Consider the following 19,810-nt stretch of genomic DNA (forward strand, 5'->3'; position numbering starts at 1 on the left):
CCGCGAACGCTGCTGCCTCTCGTAATAATCGTCGTCGTCCTCCATGTCCACGTCCTCGTCGACGTTGTTGCCGTGGCGCGATGATGTGTACGACGACCGCATCGACGCGGCGTATTCGTGTTGGCCCGGCGGTGTCGCGATGGTGGTGCAGCCCGCCGGGTGGCGGGAGGAGGGGGAATCGACGCTGCTGCTGCTGTTGTTGACGAAGCGGGCCGGCAGCGGCGGGACGGGCGGCACGTCCGGGGGCAGCATGACGGGCTTGCTGTGGGGGGTGCCGTAGCTGCAGCTCAGGAGGCCGACGGCGGCGGCCAGGTCGGCCTGGTCCTCGTCCTCGTACGCGGTGGCCGAGGTGCCCGAGGTGGTGGGGCGGCCGCCGTCGTAGCTCTGCTGCCTGTAGAAGTTCAGAGAGGAGGAGCCGTTGGTGGGGATGCTTTCTGAGAAGACGGATTGGTTGGACTGGTAGGATTGCGAGTAGGCGCTGCTGTTGCTGGAGAAGCGCTTGTTGGGGAAACGGCCGCCGGTGTAGGAGCCGATGATGGGAGCGTCGTCGTGGGGTGGAGGTGTTGTCTCGGCGGAGCTCATGCCGTCGTCACGGTAGTCTGACGAGCCGGAGCCGGCGGGCGAGGGCGACGAGTGGTCGCTCTCGGCGGCCTTTGCGGCTTCGGCGGCGGCGGCCTCTTGGTTCATGTTGACCAGCACGGAGGCGGCCTCAAGTAGTTGAACCTGTTGGTGTTTCGAAATGAGTAGCTTCGAGGTGATTGCCCATTCGGGAGTGTGTTCCCATCTGCACAGAAAGGTCAACATTATTGCGCTCTCATCACGAGTGTTGTCACGCCAGGGGCGAGCTGGAAGGGCATTCGAACTCCGGCGTGTGAAGGTATGCGGGCTCGGCGACCAGGGGATACTGACAGGTGCTTTGTGAGACAGCTGCTGTGCTTGTACCCTTTCCCACATTTTTCACATCGAAGTTCGCTACCACTTGCTCGCTTGCCGCCCTCCTTGGACACGCGCGAGCCCTCGCTCGCGCGCCGTATCCGCGACTTGTTGCTGCCGCCCTTCTCCGCGTCGGGGATCGAGGCCAGCGGCGGGCCGTCCGTCACCACGGCGGACCCCCGGCCGTAGCTGCCCGGGCCCTGGAAGCCCGAACCATTGTTCGGCAGGCTGCTCGGCATCGACGGGTAGCCGGTCAGGGCCTGGGGCCCGCGCGGCGCGAAGTGGGCTTTGGAGGTGCGGCGGGGGACGGCGGCGCTGCTGTCGCCGGTGGCGGCGGCATTGCTGGCGGCGGTGGTCGAGACGCTTTTCCGGCGCGAGACGCGATGGGCGGGGTTGAGCGAGCTGGACAGGGAGCTGGAGTTGCCGCGCGAGTGCGTGTGCGAGTGCGAGTGCCGCGAGGGCAGGCTGGAGGCGACGGCGCCGACAGACGAGCGGTTGGAGGGCCGCGATATTTCCTGAGGTCGGGGCAAGTCAGCGGTGCTATCTCGCCGGGAGCGGGGGCCGATCAGGAGACGTACCCTGGTGGCCGTCATGGCTTCGGGTCCGATGTCGCCGGCGGGAGGGGGTGAAATTGGATGGCAGAGGTTGTTTGGAGGGAGCACTGGGGCAGGAGGAATGCGAGGAGGGCGGGAGAGAGTCGAAACAATTGTTGCGTCGATGGCCCAGGAGGCGTGCGATTAGGAGCGTGTCGTCCGTGCAAGCGGACCTTGAAAGGAAGCTGAGCGGGCGGGCCAAAAATTATGGAGATGCACTACAATGAAAGCGCCCCCGCACACAGTGCTGACGGTGCGACTTGCGAGGCAGGCTAACGCGGCCGGGGTGCGATTACAATGCAGGCGTGAGACAGGCGATGGCAGACACAAAAAAAGTCGCTGGACGGCAGGGCGCTGGGCCGGGCGGGCGCGTCAGGTAATCAGTCAAATCAGCTGGACGGGCGTATGGCGCCAGGCAGGGCCCGCCGAACGTGACCAAGGCAGCGATAGGTACTGCGGCCACTGGCGGCTGATGCCCCATGGCGCAACGAGGGGATAGCGTGCTGCTATTCGGGGCCTGCGGTCGATAGCGGGCGGACGCGCTCTGGCCGCCCGCGCGCCCGAGCTGCCCGAGGGCCAGGAATGGGGGCGTTGCACTGTTGCTCCGCTGATGCTCTGAAGCTGCCGTGCCTTCGTCGTTTTGCACGAGACCCTTACGCTCGCGGCCGCGCGTTCCTGAGCCCCGGTGGCCATCAGCCGCTACTGGGCGGCGCGGTGTTCTGGCTGGCTGCTTCGGGCTTGGCCTCCTCCGCACTGGGTGATCCACGGGGCCGAGATCAGCGTCTCGCGCTCCCCCTCTGCCGCCGCGCCCGCCCGTCCAGGTTGCATTGGCTGCTCGCTTCGGCTGCTCGCATGGTGGAGGCACCGCCAGCCAGAGCGGTCTTCAGCAGCGCGATCGTCCGCAGCGCCAGCAACGGCGGCGCGGATCGCCCGTCGCTGAACCGGTGCCCTGTGCTCGCCGCAGCGACGGGCAAGCCACAGCTGTGACAACCAAAGTTGTCTGGTGTGCTGTCGCCGGTCTGCTGCGCCTGTCATGTGCTTGCTAGCCCAGCCACTCGGCGGCGTGCTGTGGGGTAATGACGAAAGAGAGTCGGCATTCCCGCTGCTGCCAGGCACTCGGCCCCCGCCAAAAAAAGTTTCGAGGGCGAAAAAGCGCTCAGCACCGGCTGCCAACGCAGCGCGCGCCGCCCAGCAGCGGCCCGTCGCTGGCTGCGGCGCAGGTACGAGCCGCCGTGCGCGCTGCGATTGGCACCCGCCGGCGCTCGCGATACGTGTACCTGTCGACTGTCGCGCTGCTCCCCACATTTTTGCGAGGAGACGGGTCCGTGGCATCATCATGAGGCGCGCCTGGAGCAGCAGCCTAGACTCTTTTGCGCCGCTGGCGGGCCCTGCGGAGCCGGGAAACCCCAGTGCTCGGCTGCTGGCCACTTCTGCGACACGCCGCTGAGACACCCGAAAAAGCAAGCGCCGCGATCGAATCGAGATCCTCGGTGTTTGTATTGCACTCGCGGAAAATAAGATGCGCACCCGCCCGTTGCTGCCCTCCGTGCTGTTACTTGCGGCTAGCCGTCTGTTGGGCTGGCGTGTGGCGGCGCGGGCTAGACCTGAGCGAGTCGTGCCACTCTCGCCGCATCCGAAACAAGACGTGCAGGGCCGACATGCACAAATATTGTAGCTGCGGAATGCGCATTGTGGATCGCGATTCCGGTGTCTTGCCAGTGGGGACAAGGCTGCGGGATAACTCCGCGCTCGTCTTCTTCAGGTGCAATGACGAGTGCCCAGCGCGGAGACGACAGTTATGCGCACTCCGCCACTCGCGGCTGTGCTGGTGCTCTCGTCAGCGTCGCCTTGGCAGCGGCCACGACCTTGCTCAGGTCAGATAAGATAATCAGCAGCTTACCTAACCACGCACGTGACCCCAACACTCCACGAATCCGGAGGCGTCATTGCCCAGGGCCTCAGCGCCGCCGCAGACGGCTATCCAGGCCTCCCTCCAGCAGCCCAACTCTTGCCTTCCCGCGCGCGTCGGCTCGCCTACACGTCGTCCACACCGGTGAAGCTGATCCGAGCGCGTTACCCACGCGTTCCCCGTTCACCGCCTGTGCTCAGCGCGCAACCGCACCTGTCTCCGCCAACTCCATCCAGCCAGTCGAGCCCGCTCTATCCTACACTCCGCGCACGGCATCAACCGCCATGGCCGACTCAGGAGCAGCTGCGGCGCCCAAGCCCAGCAGCAGCGTGAAGCTGGTTCTGCTTGGCGAGGCTGCCGTCGGAAAAGTACGCCTCCTGCAACCACCGTGATAACGCCATCCGCTGCCGATTATTCCACATGCTGACGCCCACCTCGCGTGCAGTCGTCGCTGGTCATGCGCTTCGTCAACAATGACTTCCAAGAGAACAAGGAACCCACCATAGGAGGTCCGCCCGCACTCCGCCGCCCCGTTGCTCTGCCCCCCAGATAGACTGACGTGACCCCGTACAGCCGCCTTCTTGACCCAAAAATGCAACCTCCCCACCCGCACCATCAAGTTCGAGATCTGGGATACCGCCGGCCAGGAACGCTTCGCCAGCCTGGCCCCCATGTACTACCGTAACGCCCAAGCCGCCCTCGTCGTCTACGACATCACCAAAGCCTCCAGCTTGACCAAGGCCCAGCACTGGGTTGCCGAGCTCCAGCGCCAGGCCAGCCCCGGAATCGTCATTGCCCTCGTTGGAAACAAGGCGGATTTGGTCGAGGCCGACAGCGGGGATGCGGATGCGGAGGAGATTGCTTCCCCCACCGCCGCGGAGACCCCGGCCGATTCTGCCGAAGGTGCTGGTGCGGAGGGCGCCGCCGAGGGCGAGGCTGATGGCGAAGGTGCTGCCGAAGCCCCCGCCGCCCCGGCCGCGGCGGAGGACGACGACAACGACAGCGATGCGCGCAAGGTGGCGACCAAGATGGCCAAGGCCTACGCCGACGAGGAGAGCCTGCTCTTCTTCGAGACGTCGGCAAAGACGGGCCAGAACGTGGCCGAGGTCTTCACCGCCATCGCCAACGCCATCCCGGAAACGAGCCTGAAGGGCCCGCGTGGCGTCGGCGGCCAGACCAGCTTAAACAGGGGAGACGATGCGCGGGTGAACCTCACCAACGCGCGGGATGCCCAGGGCCCCAACCAGGGATGCGCTTGCTGAAGCGGCTGGGGGAAAGAATTGATGGTAAACGGATAGGAGTAGTCGGATAGACAGGGGTGGAAATAGTCATTACATCAGATACGGCATGACGAAGGCTTATGTTTGGAACCCGCATTGACGTTCTTCTCTCTCCCTTCTTTCAACTTCCCTGGCTACACGGCCGTGTAAATGCTTTTCCTACGAGAAGTTTGAAGCATCGATCATATCTCCTTGCTCGTGTGGACTTGTACGTGTTAGAGGCTTAGTTGTGAAAATAGGTCTATCAATATTATGACGCCGTTTAAAGAAGCCCTTGGGCTGAAACAAGGACCTTGTTTCCACCTGTAAGGGATTCTAACATGGGGAGCTAACAAAGACACACTGCGGGAGCCCTAGTCGGGAGCAGTACCGTGTCTTGCAGGGTCTGGGAGGTATGTCAAGGTCTGTCGTCTCTCTCTCGAGTCTCCGCTCCTTCTCTTCTTCGACAGACTGAGGTCGGGCCCGGGGCCAGGGCGTAGACACTAAAACCATGATCCCGGTCAACACTAACACTATAGGCGCCGCACTTAACCCTTTAGAGACGAAGATGCTTTAACAACTGAACACGACTTCAAAATGCTGACAATTGCATATCTATAGGCAGCTGAAGCTAATATATGAACCACGCAGGATCAATCTGGATACATATCTACAGGGTTTAGTCTGCTCTGCTACAAACCCGTCGATCCCTGCAAACGAGGATTTCTTGACTCGGCTATGATATAGGCGGCAACGTTCATCGCAAGGATTGGTCGCGAGAGGGTTAGCCCCACAAAAGAAGAGATGCATCCATTGTCAAGGCGCCCCACAGAAATGGGGCGTCTTTCAGCCCCCAAAAGATCATCCAGCGGCACAGCGGAGCCCCACACCAGCGGTAAAGGCAAGCAAACGAAGGGGTCAATTGAAAGAGGGAGAGAATCCTTCACACCGCGCACTCCCTCCCCCAACCCTACAACCAACGCAACATGTTGTTCTGGCTCCTCATCGTGTGGGCGCGCCTTGTGTCGGCAGGCAAGTGTCTCGAAGCCCCGGCCCGAGACCGTCTCGACTGACTTCTCGAGCACAGCATGCACCGGCACAACCACCATCGGCAGCTCGGAAGAGGCGAGCGCGTTGGCGGCGTGCACGACGTACTCGGGCACGGTGGCCATCGCGACGGACGCGGCGAAGAACGTCGCCCTCGACGGGCTGGAAGTGATCAACGGAAACCTGACCGCGGACGGCGCCACGGAGCTCCACAACCTGTCCGGGAACGCGCTGAGACATGTCGACAACTTCTACCTCCGGGAGCTGACCGCCTTGAGCTCGATGGACTTCCCGCTGCTGACCTCGGTCGACGTCATCGAATGGTCCGCCCTGCCCTCCCTCGGCAACCTCAGCTTCTCGACGCCCATCAGCCGGGCCACGAGCGTCAACATCCAGGACACCTCCCTCGGCTCGTTCGAGGGCCTCGGCCTCAGCAACCTGAAGACGGTGGGCACGCTGTACGTCGGCAACAACAAGTACATGGAGAACATCACCATCCCTCACCTCGACACCGTCGACACGTCCATCTCGTTCGAAAGCAACGGGTTCAACGCCAACAACGAAATCTCCCTGCCGGTCCTGGCCACCGCCGCCGACATGGCTTTCCGCAACGCGACCAGCGTCTCCATCCCCTCGTTGACGAACATCACCGGCGACCTGTTCGTCGCCGGCGCCGAAGGAGCGACCTTCTCCGCCGGCAGCCTGGAGGAAATCGGCTCGACTCTGACCGTGGTCGACAGCGAATCCCTGAGCAATCTCTCGTTCCCCGCCCTGGCCGCCGTCGGCGGGAGCGTGAACATCAGCCACAACCCCAACCTGACATCGCTCGCGTTCGCCAGCCTGCAGACGATAGGAGGAGACGTATACCTGGACGGGACCTTCACCAGGTAAGCCAGAGCCACACACACACACACACGCGGATGCCCCACTCAAGAAAACATCGAACCAAGACCGCGGGGTGGCAACCACTGACAAGCCCTCCCCCCGGGGGGAAAAACCCACACACAGCATCACCTTTCCCACCCTCCGCACCCTCCGCGGGTCCGTCAACCTGACCACCACCGCCACATCCTTCGACTGCGCCGCCCTCAAACGCGCCATCGCCGCCAACGGCACCGTCGTCGAGGGCGGCCTCGCCTGCACCGACGCCTCGGGCGACACCACCGTCAGCGCGGCTGCAGTCACGAACCGCGATACTTCCTCGTCGTCGACGTCAACGGACGGAGGCAGCAGCAGCAGCAGTAGTAGTAGTAGCAGCAGCAGCAGCAGCACATCCTCATCCATCGGCCCCTTAACCAACGGCGCCAAAATCGGCCTCGGCGTCGGCGTCGTCGGGGGGGTCTTCGGGATCGCGTGCGGGGCGGCGCTGGTCGTGCTGCTGCGGCGGTTGAGGCGGCAGCGCGCGACATCGCCGTTGGCGGCGGACCGCGATCGACGAGAGAGAGAAGGAAAAGAAGGAGGGGGAGACGAGGAGAAGGAGATGGAGGGACCGCAGGAACTGCCGGAGAGCGCCATGGTGCAGGAGTTGGAGGCGCATCGGTTGATGAACGAGTTGGATGCGGAGCGCGGGTTCGTCGAGGCGCCGGGCGGGGGTGGGGTGGTGGCGGAGTTGCCGGGGGATGAGGTGTTTGGGGGGGAGGGGGGGCGGAAGAAGGGGGGAAGGTGAGGTGAGGTGACGTGGGGGGTTTGTGGCTTTTGGGCGAGGAGGGAGAGGGATAGAGAGAGGGGGGGGGGGGGGGGGAGGGGGGATGCGATGTACCCGAAGATGGTTGCGTCTTACCTCGGGCGGCGCGCCGTCTGGCAGAGGATTTTTGCGGAGGGTACGGTGATTTTTCGTCCTTCCGGATCGCGGACAAGGGGACGCTGTATATATTGAGATACCCCCGTTTTTGCAGCCATGTTGTGTATATATAAAGACGAAGAAAATCTGAGCGTGTATAGTATAGCATCTTAATCATGAACCAGCCTTATGCATTGGGCTGTTGTCTGCAACGGCCACTCCTTTCGCGTTGGATGGAACTGCAATGATACGTCTCCTTGATGGATTGGTAAAGTCGAATCTATGAAAAGCTAGTGCTCGCTGCTGAGCTGTTGCTGTGCTCGTTGGCCAAAGTCAGGGGATGTAAATGGCAAACGTCCGGCAGTTCGTCGAGGCCGTCGAAAGCGAGCTCTTCGCCACGTCGGGCGAGGAAGTTCGACGTAACCTACAGAGATGCCTCAAAGGATCAGCCCAAGCGTGGTACGTTGGCCAACTTACCTCTCGGCAACGTAGGCATCTCTAGGGAGGCTCCGGCGCGAAGCGTTGGATCGAGGAACTCGTTGCGCGTTTCCGCAAACGCCCGGTAGAGGCCTAACGGGAGCTCCGGAATAAGTCTTTCGGGGTCGATAAGGTTAAAAAGAGTAAATCTATTAGCCGTTTTATTACAGATTGCGTCCGCCTTGCCAGGGATGCGGATATTACCACGGTCGAAGGGCAACTCCTTCAGGCCCACGACCGCATTAACGTTCAGTTTCGTCGCGACTTGAAATTCCCCGACGCCTTCACCTCGCTTGACAAGTATGTCCGCCGAGCCGAACAATACCAGATCGTCTGGCAGGACTTGGTTCGGGGTGCTTGTATTGTTCCCCGGTGGGCTTTTCATGTCTCTGGTGGGGTAGGAGGTCCTCCCAAGGGGAAATGTTTAGATAGGCGGCATTGCGCTCTAGAAGCTCTTCGGCACGTTCTCCCTACGGAGATAGTAGAATCCGATAATCTAGACGAGTGTGTTTGCGTTTAATCCTCTCCTACGTAGGTCGTTGAATCCAATATCGGGGTAAGTTTGTCGGCATTTAAGGTTTATATCTACGTCTAGACACTGGATTTAACTACCCCAGCAACAAGGGTTTAGTCTCGAAACCGCTGAAGGAACCGCGAGGATGGCTATGTCCTCTACCCAACGGGAACAAGGGCTTACAGCACGACATTACCATAGGATCGACGACCCCGGCACAGTACCAAACACCGGCCAAGCCGGCACAGGAATCGCCACCCTTGAACTGGGGATCCCCATTCAAGAGCTCAAGACTGCGCAAAAGCTACCGTATTAAAGTATTAAACGGAGCTGCAACCGTCCAGGGAGATCGCGACGTTAAACTGTACCACAGGCGAGACTCGATCGCCGGCCCGCGCATACCGGATCGACGGCAAAAGCCTTTCCATTCGTTTCCTTCAGGGCGAAGAAAGGAGGATCATGGGTAAAAGCCACATTCTGCAGAGAAGTCCACTTGATCGACGATGCGCAAGGAGCGCTGTTAATCGGAATGGATATCCAAGGCCCAGAGGGCATCGTGATCGACACCCCGAGAAACACCCTAAGGATCGAGAGCTGCCAGGGTGTGGAAGTGCCTATCAAAACTCAAACCTTTATCCGGACATTGGATTCGACTACCCACATGAGTAGCGTATAGTGTCTTCTACGGGATGAAAGAGCTCTTCGGGAAGGTCGCCCACAGTGGTGGTCAGTTTTGGGGGAGTGGGGGACAATGTTCAACTAAGCGGAAGTTTGCTCAAGCAGTTGTCTTGGAAGGCCGCCAATGGTAATCGGTTCGGGGGATGCCAGGCCTTAAGCTTCAGGCCCGGCGGCGCCCCTGTCTGACCACAGTGCCGGCCGGCGCCGCTCTCCCTCCCCGTCCGGCTCACTCCACAGCAAACAGCCATAGACGTGTCAGCCAGGTAACTGTTACTTAGGCCAGCCGTTACCCATCTCTTTTGCCGAGGCGGCGGGGTTGGCTGGCGCGGTAGGCTTGCAGGCACAATGTTCAAATAAGCGGTCATTTGCTCAAGTAGCTCGTCGGGGACGTCGTTAATGGTAGTGGTTGGATTGGGTGATAATGTTTGAAGAAGCGGCTATTGCGAAACGATAGTAAAACAACGTTTAGCTACGTTCTATATATAAGAAGTCTTTAATAAAGAAGAAAAGGAGGCAAAGAAGAAGAACTACTTTTATAAAAAAGTAGGCGATAAGAAAACGAGTTTCGTCGAAACAAGTAAGCTAGTAATTCGTACGAATTATAATAGCGATAATATGCTTAAGAAGCTCTTTAGAAAGGTATTATATTATTAACTATAGTGGTTGGTTTGCCTTACTACTATAGAACCGGTAATATACTTTAAGAAGGTCGCTCTTTCCTCGCGTCGTGGCATACTTACCGCGCGCTGCGACTATATTACTCGTATGTAAGAGTCTAAGCTATACTTTAATTCGATCTTCTATAGTATATAAGCGTCTTTTACTAAGCCCTATAACTAAGTAATTTAATCCTCGCCTTTACCCTGCAACCCGTCGAGTACTTTCGTCTACGCCCACTGCCAACGCGGGACGCGTTTAAGGCAACAACGTCTATTTCCCTCAATTAAGAGATGACGTTTCTGGACGACCAAAGAGATAAGAAGTTCGGCCGGAAATCCAGATTCTCTCGCGCTGCTTTAAGCAAATTCATCACTCCCCGTACGTACTTCCGCATCAGCGTCAACGCCGTCACCCATCCGGGTCCTTCATCAAAAGGGGAAAATCACGGCCATGATGGCGTTATGCCTACGCTTCCCACGTTTGTCGCGTATTCGCAAAGACAGGCAGGCCTTACAAGGCAAGCCCATCACCCAAAAAGGCAGAGAAACGATGTGTCTGTCATCACGGTACCAACAGCACCCACCCCTCGCCCACACCAAAAAACCCCCACAACAACATCAACCCGTCAAACCGACGTCCCCATCCCGCCACCCGTCCCGATCCCAATGACACATTACCCTTTTATTTTTAACTGGATACCAACCACCATCACCACCAATCACCGACACCCCGGGTAACTGTTACCGGGATCTCCATCCTTAAGCCGAACCGCTTACATACATATATGGTACGTCGTCCCGAGAAGAGATCTTCCCCAGGAAGGAAAGCAAGATCTCCCCAAGGATTATCGTGTGCCCGCAAAGGTTCCGGGAGCTAGGTAGGTAACGTACGTGGGAGAGGAGCGGGGCTCGGCGCGCGGGCCGCTAGCACATAGGTGATATACCGATAGACGAAGTACGCTTGTATGTGCAGTACACCGTGCCAACCACCGGCCAGTAGTTTAATTCGACATAATAATAATCGTGGGGATGGGGATCTGAAAGAGGTGGTCCGGACGCAAATGTGCTGCGGGAAATGCGAAAAGTTGTATCTCGACAATGGCTTCGACAGAGTATCGAAAAAGGAGGATAGATTTCTGCGGTGGCATGATAGACCTCTTTGCGAGATAACGACGCGACGACGACAAAGCCGCGGCGTAGACGAGCGCTTGCAATGAATCCTTGAGTGCGTCTGCATGAAGGCTTCGACTGCATACCATCATGTCTGCACGAAACCCACCCGCGAGTCCCAACAGGAGTAAACCAGGGCCAGTTTCATGTTGGAGGTCTAAGTGGGACCAGAGGAACTTAGTCATCCGCGCATGGACGCGAACAGTGCGACGACTTCCGATCATGCAGGACCGACGGTCGCGCGTTAAGAGCGGGCGCAATAATGAAACACCAAGGCACAACGCAAGACATCATCGGCAGAGGGAACAAGACTTGTCAGAACATCATCACTTCTATTTTTTGTTGGAAGGATAGAAGTAAATCTAGCAATCCTCCCTTCCCATGATTCGTAAACCGTCAGAAAAGTAAGAAAAGCCGCACCACTCGAAAATCCTCCACGAAACGCTAATCTCGAGAGGGGAAAGAAATAAGCTAAACCTAAAAAGGAATCGCTTATTTCTTGGAGGCCTTCTGGGCGGCCTTGGTGACCTTGCCGGCGCCGGCCTTGTCTGACTTCTCGACCGACTTGATGACACCGACTGTTGTTTGTTAGCATTAGAACATGGGGGAGGGGAGGGGTGGATGGTTGGTACGAACCGGCAACGGTCTGGCGCTGTGAGGGAGTTAGCAATGTTCGACTGATTATATTGGAAGGGAGTGTTGCTTACCATGTCACGGACGGCGAAACGACCAAGAGGGGGGTACTGGGTGAAAGCCTCAACGCACATGGGCTTGGAGGGAATCATCTTGACGATGGCGGCGTCACCAGACTTGATGAACTTGGGGTTGTTCTCAATCGACTTGCCGGTACGGCGGTCGATCTTCTCGAGCAGCTCAGAGAACTTGCAAGCAATGTGGGCAGTGTGGCAGTCCAGGACGGGAGCGTAGCCAGCACCGACCTGACCGGGGTGGTTGAGGACGATGACCTGGGCGTTGAAGGAGTCGCAGCCCTTGGGGGGGTCGTTCTTGGAGTCACCGGCAACGTTGCCACGACGGATCTCCTTGACGGAGACGTTCTTGACGTTGAAGCCGACGTTGTCACCGGGGACACCCTCGACGAGCTGCTCGTGGTGCATCTCGACGGACTTGACCTCGGTGGTGACACCAGCGGGGGCGAAGGTGACGACCATACCGGCCTTGATGGTACCGGTCTCGACACGACCGACGGGGACCGTGCCAATACCGCCAATCTTGTAGACGTCCTGGAGGGGCAGACGCAGGGGCTTGTCCGAGGGACGGACGGGAGCGTCGATGCTGTCAATGGCCTCGAGCAGGGTCTTGCCGGTGGACTTGGTCTTGGTCTCCTTCTCCCAACCCTTGTACCAGGGGCAGTTGGTGGAGGCCTCGATCATGTTGTCACCGTTGAAGCCGGAGATGGGGACGAAGGGAACGGTCTTGGGGTTGTAGCCGACCTTCTTGATGAAGTTGGAGGTCTCCTTGATGATCTCCTGGTAACGCTCCTCAGACCACTTGGTGGTGTCCATCTTGTTGATGGCGACGATGAGCTGCTTGACACCCAGGGTGTAGGCGAGCAGGGCGTGCTCACGGGTCTGGCCATCCTTGGAGATACCAGCCTCGAACTCACCAGTACCGGCGGCAATGATGAGAATGGCGCAGTCGGCCTGCGAGGTACCAGTGATCATGTTCTTGATGAAGTCACGGTGACCGGGGGCGTCAATGACGGTGACATAGTACTTCGGGGTCTCGAACTTCCAGAGGGCGATGTCGATGGTGATACCACGCTCACGCTCGGCCTTGAGCTTGTCAAGGACCCAGGCGTACTTGAAGGAACCCTTGCCGAGCTCGGCGGCTTCCTGTTGTGGCGTGCGTTAGCCTGTGGTCGTACGAGAGCACATGAGTGGTCGGGGCATTGCTCGCTAGTGAGGGGCGCATCGGCCAGACGCCGGTCGCAAAAAACCAAGTGCGGCCAGTTTGCCGAGCTCAGACGAGGTTTAGCGCGGGCCAAACCCCACCACGAAAAATGCCCCTCACCGAGCGATAAGGTGGGCTGTGCACGCAGTGCGGGAGCGGGAAAAATCCTCTTACCTTCTCGAACTTCTCGATGGTACGCTTGTCAATACCACCGCACTTGTAGATCAAGTCTGCGATGCGTGTGAGCGGGGCTGCCTCATGACGTAGGCACTGGGCGAGGACAACTTACGGCCGGTGGTGGTCGACTTGCCAGAGTCGACGTGGCCGATGACGACGACGTTGATGTGAGTCTTTTCCTTACTGCGGCGCTCGTCAGTATGCGTCGGCGGGAGCGGAGCGGCGCTGGTGCGACCGGCGGGCGAGGGCGGGCTGCGACGTACCCCATGGTGACGGTGTGGAAGAGTTGTCTGGAACTTGGAGTTGAAGTAGTTTGAGATCCTGGGCGGGGGTCAGTACAGCGGTCGAGGCAGAGAGGCAATGGCGGGGTCGGGCGTACACAGATACGAATGCCGACGATTCGAGGTGTGTGAGACGAAGAGGAAAAGAAGAGGTGGTGGAGGGGCGCAGGAAGGTTTTTATCGGGCGCGGGCGGCGTGGTGGGGGCGCTAACTAAGCAGGGAAAACTTTTGTGCCCTACCTCATGCACTGCCAGCTGATGGCGGGGCAACCTTGGAACCTTGCGGCGGCGGCCCAACGAGCGCTCGTCTGATGCGCTGTTCGCGGTATGACTCCCGTGGAGTCTGCCTCTGCGACGGCCACACAATTGGGTCTCTTGCCCGCTAGCCGCGAGATGGCTGCCGCGCCTTTCACCGCACTGCAGATCCGGTTGCCACACGCCGTCCAGAACCACCGTGACTTGCAGCTCCGGCGGCAACGTGCAGCGCCCGCTCTGTATCGCTTGTCGCTTGTCCTTGTCGCCCGCAAATCGTGCGCCTCGGCCGGTGCAGAGGCCGCGACCCGCTGCTGCTCTGCGATGCGGCGGGAGTCAAAGCTTTGTGGCGCTTGGTGTTGCCTTCGCGCTGAGGATCCTCTGCCGGCCCCGGGCCCTCTCGTCGCCCTCGCTTCTGGTCACCGCAGAAGATGCACGGCTCCGCTCACCGCGGGCGGCCGCGGCGAGAGCGTGTAACCACAGTTCAGCGGCAGGCGGCTGCGTCAAATTTCCCATGTTGCTGTGCGGCTCACCCCGCCGGTTGAATGACTCTTTCGGGCGCCGTTGGAATTGGCCATGACGTCGGCGGGCCGCGCGCGCAGAAAAAAATTATTCGACCACCGTGCTACCGTGCAGGGACACCGCGGACCTGAGTGAGCAACCGTCTCTGAGTCTTCACACCACCAACCAGAATCCTTTGTCTCGGCGCAAGTGGCGAGCCATTATTTACTGATCTACATGTTGTACATTTTAAGCCTCTAGAATGTGTAGCCATGAGTACCCAATTCCTGCCCTGCGCCTTTTCTTGTGCATACACGCCCGGGGCCTAGATAACCTCAAAGATAGCTCCATGAAATGTTCACCTCGTAGCGTTTCGTATCCCTTAATTTGCACCCGCCTTCAATGGCGCTTCCTCCGCCCGGAAAGAAGCCTGCGTAGTCTTCTCCGCCCGGAAAGAAGCCTGCTTAGTCTTGCCACCACGCGACTCCACATTCTTGCCACCCTCATCATCCACGTATTTGACGTTGGCGGGGAACGGTTCCTCGAATCCCCTAGGCGTGAGCCTCTTGATGGCCGCATGCCGCGCATACTTAATGATCGGCACCGGCTCAGACAGCAACTTCCCGTGCACGGCATCATCGATCATAGATGCCACATTGAGCGCTCCTTCGACTAGGTCCGGGACCTGTCTTTGCAGCTGCTCCAAATCGTGAGCAGGCTTCCTGAGGCGTACACGCAGTTCGCCGCGACGTCCACCAAACCTGCCTCCCTCGACAGAGGTATAAGACACGCGTTCATTGCTGTCTGGAAGGTCGTATTTGCACATCTGCCGGTGCTCGACGGCAGTATAGATGAACTGCTTGACGATTTCTTTTCCCTGGTCCGTGTATTGCGCCGGTAAAGAGCTGTATTTCTCCGAGTTTTTCACAAACCGAGCGGGAATGCGGAGTGTTAGCGTTAGAGGAGCCCAGATGGATCCTCCATGGTCGATATTGGTACTAATCTTGCTGAGATAATCCCGAACCTCGCTAGAACGGTCTAGGACTTTGTTCGTCCAAAGAACTTCACGTTGCGTGAAACGGACATCAACTGGCTTCCCGGGCAGCAGGACGTCCATGATCCGCTCCCGCGTCGTCAGACCGAGACCCTGGAATCGTGCTTTGCCCGTCTGTTTGGCGAGTTGAACTCGGAGGCCCAATTCCGGGAAATCCTCCAATGAAGAAGGGTCCTCAAGATCCCAAGGAGATGGCATGAAACGAAAAAGCAGAGCGTCTGGATTCATTTGCTCGCTGGCGTGACGGTTGAGCCGGGTGTAAGTTGCGAGATGTTGTAGAAGAGGACTGAACCCAGGAACGGTATGGAGGAAGACACGGCTGGGATTACCACCGTGCTCAAGTATGTTTGGAAGGGAAATCGGCGATAGCGAATCGTTGTTGGGAGGGCGTTTGTGAAGGACGTTGCCGAATGTGGCATAGAACTCAGTCAGCGCTGAAGGCATCCAGTAAGACTGCCTTGTGCTCTCGGCTGAGTCGTGAGCTTCTTTCGAAACATCGCTCAAATTGTCAAACGGTGCGATAAAAAACTGGTTAATCCTTTCAGCAAGTTGTGGCTGACTGTCCGCGTCGTGAGCTTCTGTTTCCCCATCGTCTGGAGAATGATCAGGCGGTGCCTCCGTCGAAGTGGTCGTGGAACCCTCCAGTGTTTCTGATCCAGACTCTGTTTTCCGATCGTCTAGAGAATGATCAGGCGGTGCCTCCGCCGAAGTGGTCGTGGAATCCTCCAGGGTTTCTGACCCAGGCTCCTCATCCACAGCTTGGCTCTTCTCTTCCTTGGTGGAGTCTCTTTGAACCGGAAAGGTCCAACGTCCGTAATTTTTCTTTCGATGCCGGTAATGGAGTGCACTTTCAGTGGCGCATGATTGCAAGAACCCATCCCCTTCAGCATCTGCCAAAATGCCGGTCTCGGCGCCATTAGGAGGATTTATCATGCCGAGTAGCATTCGTCGTGCCAAATCGACAGTGCGACCGTTCACGCCGTAGATCCCCACCTGCAGAGTCAGCGATAATCAATCTAATCCGGAATGCTCGCTCTTACCGAGGACTCTGACGAGCTATCGATGACGACGTTGCTCAATCTTGCAGTGACTTCCAAGTCCTTCGGCGAGAAAAAGTCCATCAAACGATCCAAGCCGCGCTTTTGACGAAGCGATTCGAAGTCCATCAGATTGAAGGTTCCGGCCGTAAATCGTCTTAGTACGCGTTCGATATCGGTGACAGCTTGCTCGCCATTCTCTCTCTGTGCCGTGAACCGGAGAATGCACTCAGGACGGTACGAGTCGATCCTGATCTTTCGTTGATGTCCAATATGGTCGAGGATGGTGAATTCTCCGCCCTCTGCAGCCACGCGTTAGCAAAATCCATCGACCTTCCTGTAGAACGAGAGGGGCCGTACGTTTCGCCAAGAGAAGAAGGTCAAACTGCCACGCGTTGAGCTTGATCTCAATCTCGCCCACGGCCTCGTTATCCTCGATGATGCTCACGTTCCACAGCTCCTTCAAGATCCGATCGACAACCTTCATCTTCGGCAGCCTGTCCAGCGGCACATCGGTCTTCTCGGGTTCCGGGAGCCTCTGCTCGATCGGCGAGATGCCCTCCCGCCACGCCGACTGCCACAGCAGCCTCTGCTCGGCGCGCTCCTCTCTCTTCAACACCTGCAGCTGCTCCAGCCCCTCGTGCACCGCCGCATACCTCCTCAGCTGCCCCACCGCGTATCCACCGTTCAACGCCTTCCGCAGCTCCTTGGCCGCCTGGCGCGTGATGAACGCCGGGTACTGCTGGCCCTCGGCCGACACGGGGCGTAGCTTGTTGATCTGCTCGTTGGCTTCTTCCTGCCCGGCCACGGCCGACTGTCCCGCTATCGACGCCTCGAGCGCCTCCCGTATCTCCCGCCTGCGTCTCGCCGCCTCATCTTCCTCCGCGGGAGCGACGGCAGAAGCTTTTTTCTCCTTCTTCGGCAACGGCGTGAGGTCCCGCAGGATGAGCACCTCCGAACGCTCGCCCAGAGATTGCCGCTGAAGCGGCGCGGATATTTCTTGTATCGTCTGGCCCTTGCGACCGTGCCTCTTGGGCTGGGGGCCAGTCTTGCTTCGGGTTGGACGCTCTCGCTCGGACGGGACAGTGCGAATGAGGTTTGCGTTTGGGTTGTAATCGGCAGACTCTCGACGGATCTCGGGCGGGGCGTCTTGAACGGTGCGAATGGGGACCTCGGGCTGAGCGAAATCTGCAGCATCGAGTGCATCAGGAGCGCGTAATCGGCGGGCAACGCTCGTGAAAGTTGCGGCGGATGAGGACGAGGTCGTGGTGGTGGCGGCACGTCTGGGGCGCAACAACCGCGCTTGGCTAAGTCGGCATCGTAGACATACTGATGCGCCCAAGGACCGCTGGGCAAGCATAAGGGAAAGCAGAGGAACTGGAAGCTGGGGGTTCCGCGGAGTCGGAATTGGCTGCGCAGTTCTTTCGTGCAGCGGCAGCTTTGCGCGTTCGGCAGCCGCCTCAGTTTTTTGGATCCGGCCAGTCGGGAGTCCGACACGCCGCCGCGTCGAGACCGGGCTGCCCGCCATGACCGCATCACATCACAGCATTGCCAGCAGCTGCCAAGAACTATTATCCCGCTTCCACCGCCTGATTCAGTGGCGGCTGCTCTGTATAACAAAAAATCTAAATTCCGTTGAAGATCCCACAACTCCGCCCAATGCGATGTGACAATGCAAAGAACTGTACAACCCCCTTCCCCCCGCGTGCACTCCGCCAAGCCATTCGTAGATGCTGCCTAGTGCACGGGGAGCGACCAACTTCTCAGATCATCCCGAACATCCAGTTCGTCGACTTCATTGGCGGGTCTAGGCCTTGCCAGCTGCGCCTCTGCCTTCATCTGATTTGCCTGTTGCTCCAGACTGGCCCTTCCGCGGATGGATAGCCCACGCTCGTGACCGGCCATTCGCACCTTCTTGAGCGTGTCTTGCGATTTGTTGCTTCCCTGGCTGGGAGTAGTCCTATGCCATCCGCGCAGAGGAGATCGAGATCCACTGTCGCTCAGGGACGTGCTGTCCGCTTCCACACCCAAGCGATCGCCCATCTGCTTGGCTTCTATACCGCCCCAGCCGTCTCCTCCACTGAAAATGTCTTCGATACACTCGTCGGCACGGAGTTCTCCCGGCTGCGCAGCCCAGAAGGCGATTTCAGTCCGGCGGTACATGTCTTGCAGCTCCCCGTCGGCGCGGCTGTTTTTGCTCAAAGTCGGCAGGTCTGGAATGAAGTCAGCCGAATCCACTGGACAAGCTCGGCATGCATACGGCCGGATTCGTCTCCTTCTACTTGTTCTCCAGCTATGATCCCCGCGATTCCCCCAAAGACTTGGGCATTCTTCAACGAGGGTCTGGATTGCGGAAGCACATTAGCACTTGAATGTCCGGGCAATGAGGTGCGACTCACGCGATGTAATCCCTGTCTCCATCAATCTGCCTCATGTAGACTCCGATCTGCCAAATCAGCACCACTCTCATCACGGGAGCTCGAGAAAGCCAACCTTCAAAGTACTGTTGATCTTACTCTCCTGCATGAGATAGCGGCGCACGACCCCATTGGCTTCGAGCTCGCTAGCCTCAACATACTCGGACAAGTTGAGATCGACCTTTCCCAGCACGATTCTGTCGTTCTTGCCGCCGGCGCTGTACTCTTGTATGACTTCAAAGTGCATCCAGGCATCCTCGAGCATCTTGGACTTGTTCTGGATGGTGATGCGCACAGGGATGTGCTTCTCCCAGGCGTAGAACACCTTGTGCTCCTTGATGGCGCGGCGCTCGGTGCGACCGCGGTGCTCGGCGGCAGCGGAGCCAGGGATGTGCCATTTTACGTAGGAAATGCCAGAGACGAGCGGGACGTTGTTCAGGTCAAGGATCTGGGGGGCGCGGGGGTCAGGGACAAGGCGAGGGGGCAGGGCGGCGGCGGCGGGATACGCACTCTGAGCTGGAGGTCGAATTTGGGCTGCTTTGCAGTCAGCAGGGGGCACGGGGGAGAGTCGCGACGCGAATGGGCCTTACCCGGCGGTGTTTGGGGACTGCGAGAGCCGTCAGCGACTCACTCGCCCATGCGACAGATTTGCGCCGCGGAGCCATTGGCGGCGGAGAACCTCACCGAAAGCTTGCATGGCTGCGACGGTCCGTGGGCGGCGGGGAGCTTTATCAGACAGCACGAGGCTCGGTTTCCTGATCTGTCGCGGTCACGTCGGCCGTACAGGGCAAGGCGCTGGTCGCGGAATGGCAGGGCTGGGGGGTGGAATGGAGACGCGGGAGTGCAACCGAACGGCGCGACCCTCATCGGTCCAGGCTACCCGGCTCGAGCCTCTGCACACCCCCAGCCCGGCCCAGATGACGCGCGATCCCCGAGGCGACCGGCCGCACTGTTTGCACACAAATCGCGCATCCGCAACCCCACGCCTTCCTACACCTCTGCGACGCCCGCCGTCCGAGCCGAGTCCTCGCGATGCCGCCGCCGCCGCCCGCCGACGTCCAGGGCTGCGTGCTGCGCGCCTTCGCCCAGCTGCCGGCCAAGTGCAAGCCGCGCGCACGCGACGCGCTCGCGCGCGAGTGGGTGCCGCTGGCGGGCGTGGTGC

The 19,810-nt window shown here is 59.2% G+C and overlaps 4 protein-coding genes across 4 annotated transcripts; 2 read left to right on the forward strand and 2 right to left on the reverse strand.

Moving 5' to 3' along the window:
- Positions 1-3,719: 3,719 nt before the first annotated feature.
- On the forward strand, positions 3,720-4,697 carry VPS21 (Vacuolar protein sorting-associated protein 21; the record flags this gene model as incomplete). The annotated part of the gene is made up of 3 exons (XM_066779113.1): positions 3,720-3,803; positions 3,881-3,944; positions 4,009-4,697. The coding sequence occupies 3 exons, from the start codon at positions 3,720-3,722 to the stop codon at positions 4,695-4,697; spliced, it is 837 nt and encodes a 278-aa protein (XP_066629917.1).
- A 983-nt stretch (positions 4,698-5,680) lies between these two features.
- ecm33_4 (cell wall protein Ecm33) lies at positions 5,681-6,632 on the forward strand (the record flags this gene model as incomplete). The annotated part of the gene is made up of 2 exons (XM_066779114.1): positions 5,681-5,730; positions 5,810-6,632. The coding sequence occupies 2 exons, from the start codon at positions 5,681-5,683 to the stop codon at positions 6,630-6,632; spliced, it is 873 nt and encodes a 290-aa protein (XP_066629918.1).
- Positions 6,633-11,511: 4,879 nt separating this feature from the next.
- Positions 11,512-13,375, reverse strand: TEF1 (translation elongation factor EF-1 alpha; the record flags this gene model as incomplete). The annotated part of the gene is made up of 6 exons (XM_066779115.1): positions 11,512-11,597; positions 11,656-11,671; positions 11,727-12,872; positions 13,105-13,160; positions 13,220-13,290; positions 13,371-13,375. The coding sequence occupies 6 exons, from the start codon at positions 13,373-13,375 to the stop codon at positions 11,512-11,514; spliced, it is 1,380 nt and encodes a 459-aa protein (XP_066629919.1).
- Positions 13,376-14,522: 1,147 nt separating this feature from the next.
- SLS55_007700 (uncharacterized protein) lies at positions 14,523-19,345 on the reverse strand (the record flags this gene model as incomplete). Its single annotated transcript, XM_066779116.1, has 10 exons — positions 14,523-16,016; positions 16,235-16,533; positions 16,592-17,419; positions 17,992-18,444; positions 18,492-18,574; positions 18,631-18,677; positions 18,725-19,096; positions 19,159-19,182; positions 19,239-19,255; positions 19,333-19,345. The coding sequence occupies 10 exons, from the start codon at positions 19,343-19,345 to the stop codon at positions 14,523-14,525; spliced, it is 3,630 nt and encodes a 1,209-aa protein (XP_066629920.1).
- Between the last annotated feature and the right edge of the window lie 465 nt (positions 19,346-19,810).

Source organism: Diplodia seriata (assembly GCF_021436955.1).
Source record: "Diplodia seriata strain FDS-637 chromosome Unknown scaffold_8, whole genome shotgun sequence".
Lineage (NCBI taxonomy): Eukaryota > Fungi > Ascomycota > Dothideomycetes > Botryosphaeriales > Botryosphaeriaceae > Diplodia > Diplodia seriata.